Source organism: Takifugu rubripes, chromosome 4, assembly GCF_901000725.2.
Source record: "Takifugu rubripes chromosome 4, fTakRub1.2, whole genome shotgun sequence".
In the NCBI taxonomy this organism is placed as follows: domain Eukaryota; kingdom Metazoa; phylum Chordata; class Actinopteri; order Tetraodontiformes; family Tetraodontidae; genus Takifugu; species Takifugu rubripes.
Window position 1 is genome coordinate 12188189 of NC_042288.1, and position 10778 is coordinate 12198966.

Consider the following 10778-nt stretch of genomic DNA (forward strand, 5'->3'; position numbering starts at 1 on the left):
AAGATTATAATGATTGATCCCTGGGGAAACACACAGTGGTCCTGGGATTAGCACAGGGATCGCTTCCTTAAATTTAGCTACAGCATTATCTGAAAGACATCTGCTATAGTAAGACTTTGTTCTGAGCATAGAAGAATCCTTAATCATAAATGTGAAAGTGATCAAAGAATGGTCTGACAGGAGGGGGTTCTGAGGGAACACTGACACATGTTCTACCTCAACACCATAAGTCAGAACTAGATCTAAGGTGGTTGGTTTATCTGCTGGAGGAAACCAACTGATGTAAGTAATGAAAATGAAGCCATTTCTAAAGCTGCCATTGACAACATCTACAATCTGGTGGTTTACTTTGAGTTTTATTGTTTCTACATCATAGATCCAAACATAGAATATAAACAATGATTATACTTTAAAATAAAACTGATGAAGACAGGATGTGACGCTGTGGAAGTCAGGATGTAAAGGAGGAGGGGGGCTTTGGGAGCTCTGGAATTGTTCTTTAATTGATCTTTTCCAGAACTTCATCTTTTTGCAGATCCATCTACAGAAGCATTTTTTCTTCTTTTTCTTTGATACTTGAAGCTGCAGAAAAGAGAGATTGTGTTTTAGATTTCACTGAACATCATCTGAAATCTTCTGGAAGAGGAACAAAGGCGAAAGCATCTCACCTCAAGTTGGAGGATCACTTCAGAGAGCCTCTGGAGCTCCTCTTTGGTCTGCTCCTCCTCCTCTTGCCTCAACCGTTGGCTCTCCTGGATCTTCTGCTCCAGCTCTTCCCTCATCTGGACCCATTTTTGAGCTGTCCTCTCCCACCGCTGACAAACATCAGCCAGCATCTTGTTATAGGTCTCTTCTTTAGCCAACAGCTGCTGCTTCATTGACTCTTCTTTTTCAACGATCTTCTCGTTATATTTGTGCTCCTCTTCTTCCAAGAGTTTGTTGAACTTTGTTTCTTGTAGAAAGAGCTGCTGCCTCAAGGCCTCTTTCTCTTCATTACATCTTTGCTTCTCTTCCTCCAGCTTCCTCTCAAATTCCTCCTCGATTACAAGGAGCTTCTGATTCAAACCTTCCTCCTGCTTCATCAACTCTCTCCTGTGTCGCTCCTCTATCTCCTGCTGCTGACTGTGGAGGGTTTCCTCCAGAGAAGCACATTTGAGGTTGCTCTCCTTCAGAGCAGCTTGTGTGCTGTTCAGCTGGGTCATGGTCTCCACATGGGCCACAGTCCTCATCTGTCGCCTCTTCACTGCCCTGCTGAGCTGCTCCTCCTTCTCTGCCAGGGCTTCTCTGAGGTGCTGGACCTCTTCCCTCCAAGTCTCCATGGATGATTCCAGTGGTTCTTGGTCTGCCTTCAGCTGCTGGGTTCCTCTCTGTGCCATTGATGCGTCTGCTGGTCACCAGTACCACAAGAGTGTTGAGCTCCTCAGGCATGTGCTGAAAGAGGTAAAGCTGATGTCTTTGATATAAAGGAGATCAAAGACTAAAATGTCAACTTAAGATCAAAGACAACAATGCCAAGTGACTAAACCAACTGACTCAAGTAATGAAATGAAGTCATTTCTAAGGCTTTCATTTACAACATGTACATGCATGGTAAAGTCTCCAATGATAATGACTTTATCTGATCTAAGGACCAAGTCAGATAAGAAGTCAGAGAACTCAGATAGGAACTCTGAATGTGGCCCAGCAGGGGGCTGATATACAACCACAAACAAAAGTGGCTTTTCTGTCTTCCAGTTCAGATGGGTGATGCCAAGAGTCAGGCTTTCAAATGAACTGGAACCATATTTTGGTCTAGGATTAATTAATAACTCGGAGCTGCCACTCCCCCTCCTCGACCAGTAACACAAGGAATATGATAATTAAGATGGGTTGGAGGAGTAGATTCATTTAAGCTAACATACTCCTGAAGCCAGGTCTCAGTAAGACGAAATAAATCAATGTGATAATCCGCTATCAGGTCATGCACTAACAGGAATTTACACAAAAGAGATTAAATATTTAATAGTCCACATTTAATTGTGATGTTAGTTTTCTCCAACTTGTGCTTTGGTATTAATGTTAATTATATTATGGTGATTGACCGCTCCCCTTCTCTGTGCTTGGTGAACTTTTAACCGTGGAACAGAGACTACGTCTATAGTGTTAAATATATTATTGTTGGTGGATGAGGGTTCTATGGAAGCAGCAGAGAGGTGTGTAAGACCACGACCCTGCATCCTGGTCTGGACCCTGGATTGTCAGGTCACTTTGAGTCTAATAAAATTAGCCAAGTTACTAGAAATAAGAGAGACACCATCCCGTGTGGGATGGACTCCTAATCAGACCAGGTTTTCCCCAAAAAATGCTATAGTTGTCTACAAAGGCCACCTGGTTTTCGGGGCACCACCGTGACAGCCAGCGACGGAGCGACGACATGCGGCTAAACATCTCATCGCTGGCCGGATTGGGGAGGGGACCGGAGAATGCTCCGGAGTCCGACATCGTTTTAGAGTAACTGCACACCGACTCTATGTTAATTTTGGTGACCTCCGACTGACGAAGCCGGGTGTCGTTGGCTCCGACGTGAATAATAACTTTACCAAAGTTACGTTTACGTCTCGCCAGCAGCTTGAAATTGGCGCCCGCCAATGTCGCCCGCTTTGGCTCCCGGAATACACTTAACTATGGCCCTGTAGTCGGCTTCACGTAGCACAAAACAGAGTCGCCAATTACCAGGGTCGGTTTCTCAGCGGGTGTGTCGCCGAGTGGGGAAAAACAAATGATTAGCCGCGGGAAGCGGTTGGTGGTGCACCGTGGGCCTTTGGTTTGGGCGGCTAGCCGGCTGCTGCCGGGGGACCGCTAGCTGTAGCTACGCGAGGCGGCTCCGCAGCAGCTAGCTTCTCCCGGCTACCTGACGCAACTCCAGCTAACTCCAAGCTGCAGAACCGCGTCTCAAGCTCGCCAAGTCTCGCCTCCATAGCCGTAAATAAACTACACTTTCTGCCCCTATTCCCTTCACTAAAGGAGGCAGAGGAGTAATGAAACATTTCACACGCTGAACAGACAAAGACACCGGGTGAAACAGACGGTGAGGCCATGCTAATGCACATAGTCGGCGAAGCCCTGTATTTGTTTAATATGGGTTGTTTTTCACTGTTATCAGGTGACTAGAACGTCCCAAGTGTTCAAATTTTAACTAAAGTGAATACAACACACCAAGGCTGTTTCCTAAACCACCCCCTATACCCTACATAGTGCGCTCAATAGTGTGGACGCCATTTTGAAATGGTGTCCGCACGCAATTGTGTGGACGCCATTTTGAAATGGTGTCCGCACTCAATAGTGTGGACGCCATTTTGAAATTAATTTTTTTTCAGTAGGGGTCCAATATGATCATCTTAAAATATTACAACATAAATGTGTAAAAAAAAAATCAATCAATCTTCACTGTCCCCCCCTCCCTCACTTGAAATTGTTCTTCAGAATTGTCTGTTCCTCACCAGGCGACAGAATCTCCGTAAAAGAATATTTACAAAGATGAAAAGTAGCTCCCGATCCATTTTTTGATGAAAAATTGCTGTATTAAATGTGTTCACCACAGCAGAATATGACTTGAGAATGTACCATCACGTCTTGGCTTGAAAATGTCAAGGGACACTAGTTATTTGAGGTAATAAGTAATAATTATTCTATTCTATTATTGACATTAATATTTCATTTTATTTTATAGAGTTAATTATCGGGTAAAATATAGCATTTTCCTAAAATGGCCGCTGAATGTATTTGTGTTGGACCGGCCGGTTTGTAATTATTAGGCGAAACCATGGCGTCACTTCACGTGCGCCGTAAATGACACCGTTGTCCGAATACTAACTTTAAATTGAGTGCACTACGTAGTTCACTCAATCCATGTCCCCCATGTAGTGAGCAGTGAATAGGGAACGAGTGTGTGGTTTCGGAAACAGCCCAAGTGTTCAATTTTAAGTAAAGTGAACACGACACACCGTGCACAGGGCAACCAACGAATGATTGAGAAGACAGGAAGTAACGCAATACGTTACCCTGACGCAATCGTGTGGGGAAATAAGCAACTCAGTGGAGGTCTGTGCTAGCTCTAGGTCATTTATTATCACACATGCCACCACCTTGGTCCTGTTTGGCCTTTCTGCATCTTGCGATGCACACTGCGATGATCAGAGTAATATATTAGTCGTAATCAAAGCACAGGGATCCAAAGCAACAAAACAGTGCCATCAAAGGACAACTGTACAAAGCAATAAACAAAGGCTGAAATTCAACATTATAAAGAGGGGGTATAAGGTTAGTCAGTATATCACAAACCAAGTAAACTGACAAACACATTTTGTTTCACTGCAAAAAGAATGCAGCCCATTAATAGCGCAGCTGGCAATGCAGCCAAATCCAAGACCAAAAAGTTTATGAACGAGGCTCTCCGGTGCTTTCTTTCATGTTTTTGTGTCACTGTAGAGGAATCAGACGAAGAAGACGATGAACCTTTGGACCAACCAAGGCGGTACGACCAAACGTTCCTCAAAGTTAAACATATTGCCCTTTGTGACTGAAACATTCATGTGACAAATGGAGAAGGGTTCTTCATCATGCAGATCTTCTGTTTTCTTGGGTTTTGCATTAGCAGGGAGAAGCGGGCTGAAGAGCCCTTGACAATAGTCAGCCGGCCAGGCTCACCTTTAGGAGTCACACGTCACCAGGTACATTTTATTCTTTTGATAGAGAAAAATTCACATCAGTTCCTGATGTTTCACATGGACTCTGTCTCTTCTTCCAACAAACAGAGCCCAGCGTGTCCTGCAGGGGAAGGAGGAGAGGACACGTGTCCATTAGACAGCCCCTGTTCCTCCACATCCAGCAGCGACGATGAACAAGCTGTAAAAATACTTCTTCTAAACTTAACATTGATGTATTTTTGACTTTGTTTAACATGATTGAGCTGATGTTGCTTTATTTTTAACAGAGCCTGGGGTCCACAGATGAAGACCAAGAGATAGTTTCTTCCTGTGCCAGTGACACCCAACAGGAGGAGCAGGCTGAAGAGCCCTTGACAATAGTCAGCCGGCCAGGCTCACCTTTGGGTGTCGCAGGTCACCAGGTACATTTTTCTCTTTTGATAGAGAAAAATTAACACCAGTTCCTGATGTTTCACATGGACCCTGTCTCTTCTTCCAACAAACAGAGCCCAGTGTGTCCTGCAGGGGAAGGAGGAGAGGACACGGGTCCATTAGACAGCCCCTGTTCCTCCACATCCATCAGCAACATTGAACAAGCTGTAAAATCTACTTCTGAACTTAACATTGATTTATTTTTGACTTTGTTTTAAGAGATTGAGATGATGTTGCTTCTGATTTAACTAACAGAGCCTGGAAAACAAGGATGAGGAAGAGTTAGAGACGCTTTCATCAGAGCAAAGCAGTTCATTTATGAGCTCCTTAGAATCTGCAGAAGATGCAGCTGAGCAACCTGTAAGAGGAAAGCACAGTGGAAATATGGACATTAGTGTGCTGTAATGACCACTTTACTGCTATTTTTACAACAGATTTCAACAAGTTCCAGTGATGAGGAAGAAGAGAACCCATCCTCATTCAGCAAAAGGGTTTCAGACATCCTGGCTGTAAGAATCAGCAAAATTCTGACTGTTGTAAAGGACTATCCATCAGGTTTATTTGACTGGACAGTCTTTCCTTCAATGTTTGTTTTATATTTTCCCTTTACTTTTACCGAACAGAACATCTTTGATGGAGATCAGTCAGAGATATATTCACGTGTAAGTCTTTTATTTTGTAATGCCTTTTCCTGCAGAAGCTACGGCTGAAGAACCTCAGCACAATATGGATGTTACATGCAAATATGGACATTAGTTTGTTGTAATTACCAGTTTTTCCCCCTATTTCCAACAGAGTTCAACATGCACTACTGAGGAGGAAGAGGAGAACTTGTCGACATCAAATAAAAGTGTTTCAGATGTCCCGATTGTAAGAATCAAGCACATTTTTACTGTTACATTGTTATTAGGACTATCCATCATATTTATACCACTGGGTAATTTTTCCTCTAATTGTGGCTGTTTTATTAGATTGAGCTGATGTTGCTTTATTCTTAACAGAGCCTGGGGTCCACCGATGAAGACCCAGATATATACTTTTCCTGTGCCTGTGACACCCACCAAGAGGAGCAGGCTGAAGAGCCCTTGACAATAGTCAGCCGGCCAGGCTCACCTTTAGGTGTTGCAGGTCACCAGGTACATTTTTCTCTTTTGATAGAGAAAAAAATTAACACCGGTTCCTGATGTTTCACATGGACCCTGTCTTTTCTTCCAACAAACAGAGCCCAGCATGTCCTGCAGGGGAAGGAGGAGAGGACACGTGTCCATTAGACAGTCCCTGTTCCTCCACATACAGCAGCGACTTTGAACAAGCTGTAAAAATGCTTCTTCTGAACTTATCATTGATGTATTTTTGACTTTGTTTAACATGATTGAGCTGATGTTGCTTTATTCTTAACAGAGCCTGGGGTCCACAGTTGAAGAAGACCCAGAGATGGTTTCTTCCTGTGTCAGTGACACCCAACAGGAGGAGCAGGCTGAAGAGCCCTTGACAATAGTCAGCCGGCCAGGCTCACCTTTAGGTGTCGCAGGTCACCAGGTACATTTTTATCTTTTAATAGAGAAAAATTAACACCAGTTCCTGATGTTTCACATGGACCCTGTCTCTTCTTCCAACAAACAGAGCCCAGCGTGTCCTGCAGGGGAAGGAGGAGAGGACATGTGTCCATTAGACAGCCCCTGTTCCTCCACATACAGCAGCGACTTTGAACAAGCTGTAAAAATGCTTCTTCTAAACTTATCATTGATGTATTTTTGACTTTGTTTAACATGATTGAGCTGATGTTGCTTTATTCTTAACAGAGCCTGGGGTCCACAGTTGAAGAAGACCCAGAGATGGTTTCTTTCTGTATCAATGAAACCCACCAAGAGGAGCAGGCTGAAGAGCTCCGGATAATAGTCGACCAGCCAGGCTCACCTTTAGGTGTCGCAGGTCACCAGGTACATTTTAAGAGATTGAGTTATTTTTGCTTTGCCTTTAACTAACAGACCTTTGAGAACAAGGATGAGGAAGACTCAGAAAAGCTTTCCTACATCTTAGCAGTTTAGTTTTAACATCCTTTCAGGCAAAAGCTTCAGCTGAGCAACCTGTAGAGGAAAGCACAATGGAAATATGGACATTAGTGTCCCGTAATGACCACTTTACTGCTATTTTTACAACAGGGTGCAACAAGTTCCAGTGATGAGGAAGAAGAAAACTCATCCTCATTAACCAAAAGGATTTCAGACATCCTGGCTGTAAGAATCAGCAAAATTCTGACTGTTAAACTATTATAAAGGACTATGCATCAGGTTTTTTTGATTTTTTTTTCAATATTTAACCTTAACAGACACTTAAAGCTGATGCAGGCTGTGATGTGGCGGCTGTGACGACACCGCCCAGAGCCCCAGAGGAGCGCCTAATGAAGGCCTTTAACAGATTTGGAAGTGGGAGAACCCTTACGCCTGATGAACTGGCCTGTTATGGGTATAGATTTTAGCATATCATCATAATCATCATCAACATCATCATCATCATCATCATCGCCATCATCATCATCAACACTTTGCTCTGTTTTTCTTGTGTTTCAGGCTCCCCAACCTGTCCCAGACCTGTTATATGAACTCTGTTCTCCAGAGCCTCCTGACCCTCGTGCCTTTTGTGAAGGAGCTCAACAAACAGAGTCAACAGTGGCTTTTGCACCCAAAAGCTCTGCTTTTCAAGTACAGCACAAGCTCACGTGTGACCATTATTCTCTGGCATTAATGCATTGAATGAAAAACATCTGCTTTCTCCTTTCTCCAGGTTGCTCGGTGACATCAGCAACGGCTTCTCGACCAAAACCAGAATGCAGAAGAAGTCCACCCTCTTTACATTCCTGCACACCATTGCCCTGCATCAGCCAGAATTTGGAAATGATGCCCAACAAGTAATCATTCTTTTATTTTCAAGAGCATCATCCTAATCTTTTCTGGACTAGACACTTTGGTCTGTCTGCAGGATGCCCACGAATTTCTGAACACCGTCCTGGAACAGCTGAGCTCCATCTCTGCAGAGATCAGGTCATTGGCAAATGAGAGACAGCAAAGCTACACCTGCCCTGTGGAGGCTCACATCAGCTTCCAGATGTTGAGCACCATGCTGTGCCACAGGTGGGAACATACCTAGAAACCTTCTGCTCCTGCATAGGTGTTGAACTTGTTTAGTTGAATCCTTAGTTATTTGAATCCTCTCTTGAATTCACAGTTGTGGCCACAAGCGTGAAAATATGGAGGAGATTCTGATCCTGTCCGTGGCGCTTGAGGACACCATCATGCAAAGCATACAGCTGCACCTGAAAGTAAGGGACACATGTTTGGTGTTCATGTGTGAACGACGGAGGAGCTGTTGAACCTCACAACTGTTGTTGATTCTGCAGGAGCAACTGCTGGATTACAAATGTGACTGTGGCGCCTCCCAGACGACAGCGAAAAGATCCTTTTTCACTCTGCCAAAGTGAGAACCAGCCATCTCAGCATCCTCACATCTGCTGCCTTCTAAAGGCCCTAACTGTCTCTACATCTCCTCTTCCCTCCCCTTTTCTTCTCAATAGTGTGCTGATCGTCCACCTTTTGAGAATTCAGTGGTCCTACTTTGGTGCACAAAAAATACACAGAGCCACGTGTTTATCGAGGGAGCTGCTGCTCAGCACGAATCAGAGCAGTGAGAAGGTAAACCCTTGATAAACCTTTAAGCAGTCATCAGTCTGAAATGGCGTGGAGAGTGGAGCTAATGGCTTGTTCTTTTTATTTTCTGCAGACAAAATATACCTTAAAGAGCATTGTGAACCATTTGGGGAGCTGCACTACCAGCGGTCAGTAGTTAGCTGTCAGTACTGCGTTGAAATCCAACCTTCTCCTTGTTTGACCACTAACAAAGCAGTTCCTTCCTTCACAGGCCATTACATTTGTGATGGCGTTTTTCGAGATGCAAGCCAAGGGGATGGTAATGCCTGCTGGGTGACATACGATGACGACGTTGTGACAGAAACAAATGTTAACCACGTGTGCCAGCAGCGGCAGAAAACAGCATATTTGCTGTATTATGAGAAGATGGAGTAAGATGAAAATCCAGACTAGAAATAAGGGTAAATATGTTGTTTGTCTCAGGACCCAAAAGCAGGCAACCCATAGTGGAGAATAATTAACTAAAAGTGCCTTTATTCAAATCACAAGGTTCACAAGGTCAAGGTCGTCAAGGATGAATCGGCTGCAGGGTTCACCATCCGCTCCACCTCAAAGGACCCCACGAAGCGAGGAGCCAGCTTCCGAGACGCAGGAGTGCAGCACGGACTTGCCTCCACACCCTCCTGCAACGGCGCATGCTGGCCTGTACTGAGGGTACCGATACTTCGTCCTCCTGGATCTCAAATAACGGAGGCTGGTACCCCAGGGATGCAAAGAAGGGAGACAGTCCGGTGGACGCTGATGGGCGATTGACCCCCGGGTGGCAGGTCAACTTTGACGTGTGGACCCTTTGCAGGACTTCAGACCTCACCGTCTCCAGGACGAACAGCTGGTTCGGTGCAGGATCCGGGGCGTCCACCTCCACCACGAGCTGCCGACTGCTTCTCAGCCCAGTTCCCAACAGACTGAGCTACCAACACCCACAATGCTTTTGGGAGAGCATTCCCAAAGAAAAAACCCAAAGAAATTTACTTTCAAGCTGATTTTTCTATGCTGTCAAGCTCAAGCAAATCATAGATGTGAGGCAAACTCTGCCTGATCGGCTGGATTAATTCCATCAAGATGGTTGCTCCATCCCTGTCAGAATCTTACTATCACTCTCACGTTTGCCTATTTTTAAATGAACTTGATTCTGTAATTGTGTCTTACATGTAGGGTAATAAGAATCTTAAAGGCTCATTTCCAAAGCCCAAATCAGAGGGAGGACCGGGATTGCCAATAGTCACACACTGCCAATGGGCAGCGAGTGATGCGGCCATGATGTTTTGGCAGTGGCTCAGTGGTTGGATCCTCCCTGCCGGCTCTGTTTTTCTCCAAGATGGGGAGTTTTTGTCATTAAACACATATTAAAATCAAGGGATGGAGAACTTTGAATTATTTGTCCCTCACAATAAGATATAAGAATCAAGACATTTTGCATTCTTCAAAGAACTCAGGATGAAATTTGGATTCCCACATGATTTCTGCTACCTGAAAATTTGGTATTATGTTTCCTCTAAATGTCCCGACTTTAAAACTTCCCTGACGGAGGATGTGTTCTTTGATGTTCTGCTGAAATCACCCCAGCTCCATAAATCTGGCTGTTCACAGGCCACAGCAGGCCTGCCTCCAACAACATAACATCCTCTAATGCTAGGGTGAACTGGACATCTACCCCCTCTCCCTCCCCAGAAGGTGCTGGTTGATATGGGAGAGGATAAATGGACCCAGGGTCCATTCATAACCATCACACACGATCAGGGCAAATTAACAGCCTTATCTGGTCACTCTCAATCACCTCTAGGGACCCTTTGGGTGCCCTGGTTAACGCCTTGCATTGGTGCATCTGGTGCCTTTATTTCATTCTTTGCTACATACGTGATTCTTTTCCCCGCATGTCTAAACCGAGTCATTGTTGTTATGACTGTTGATGTGCTTGTTTTTATGTCTTCCCTTTAAAACTTGAAAATAAAATATT

At 44.5% G+C, this 10778-nt stretch overlaps 2 protein-coding genes across 2 annotated transcripts; both read left to right on the forward strand.

Annotated features, from left to right (window-relative positions):
- Window positions 1-3543: 3543 nt before the first annotated feature.
- On the forward strand, window positions 3544-6128 carry LOC115249690 (uncharacterized). Its single transcript, XM_029835770.1, has 7 exons — window positions 3544-4513; window positions 4634-4709; window positions 4973-5107; window positions 5373-5477; window positions 5552-5626; window positions 5741-5779; window positions 5913-6128. The coding sequence occupies exons 1-7, from the start codon at window positions 4362-4364 to the stop codon at window positions 6096-6098; spliced, it is 768 nt and encodes a 255-aa protein (XP_029691630.1). The 5' UTR covers window positions 3544-4361; the 3' UTR covers window positions 6099-6128.
- Window positions 6129-6389: 261 nt separating this feature from the next.
- On the forward strand, window positions 6390-10778 carry LOC115249689 (ubiquitin carboxyl-terminal hydrolase 37-like). The gene is made up of 13 exons (XM_029835769.1): window positions 6390-6432; window positions 6920-7057; window positions 7280-7354; window positions 7447-7583; window positions 7688-7819; window positions 7902-8025; window positions 8097-8248; window positions 8343-8436; window positions 8515-8591; window positions 8689-8806; window positions 8895-8949; window positions 9033-9222; window positions 9311-10778. The coding sequence occupies exons 2-12, from the start codon at window positions 6953-6955 to the stop codon at window positions 9194-9196; spliced, it is 1233 nt and encodes a 410-aa protein (XP_029691629.1). The 5' UTR covers window positions 6390-6432; window positions 6920-6952; the 3' UTR covers window positions 9197-9222; window positions 9311-10778.

Excerpts from the sequence above, each read along its gene's own strand:
- LOC115249690 (XM_029835770.1), top strand. The coding sequence starts at position 4,362 with ATGCAGCCCATTAATAGCGCAGCTGGCAATGCAGCCAAATCCAAGACC. Across the intron at positions 5,108-5,372 it reads TGGGTGTCGCAGGTCACCAG|AGCCTGGAAAACAAGGATGA; the intron begins GTACATTTTTCT and ends TTTAACTAACAG. Across the intron at positions 5,478-5,551 it reads AAGATGCAGCTGAGCAACCT|ATTTCAACAAGTTCCAGTGA; the intron begins GTAAGAGGAAAG and ends TTTTTACAACAG.
- LOC115249689 (XM_029835769.1), top strand. The coding sequence starts at position 6,953 with ATGGTTTCTTTCTGTATCAATGAAACCCACCAAGAGGAGCAGGCTGAA. Across the intron at positions 8,249-8,342 it reads AGCACCATGCTGTGCCACAG|TTGTGGCCACAAGCGTGAAA; the intron begins GTGGGAACATAC and ends TTGAATTCACAG. Across the intron at positions 8,807-8,894 it reads CGAATCAGAGCAGTGAGAAG|ACAAAATATACCTTAAAGAG; the intron begins GTAAACCCTTGA and ends TATTTTCTGCAG.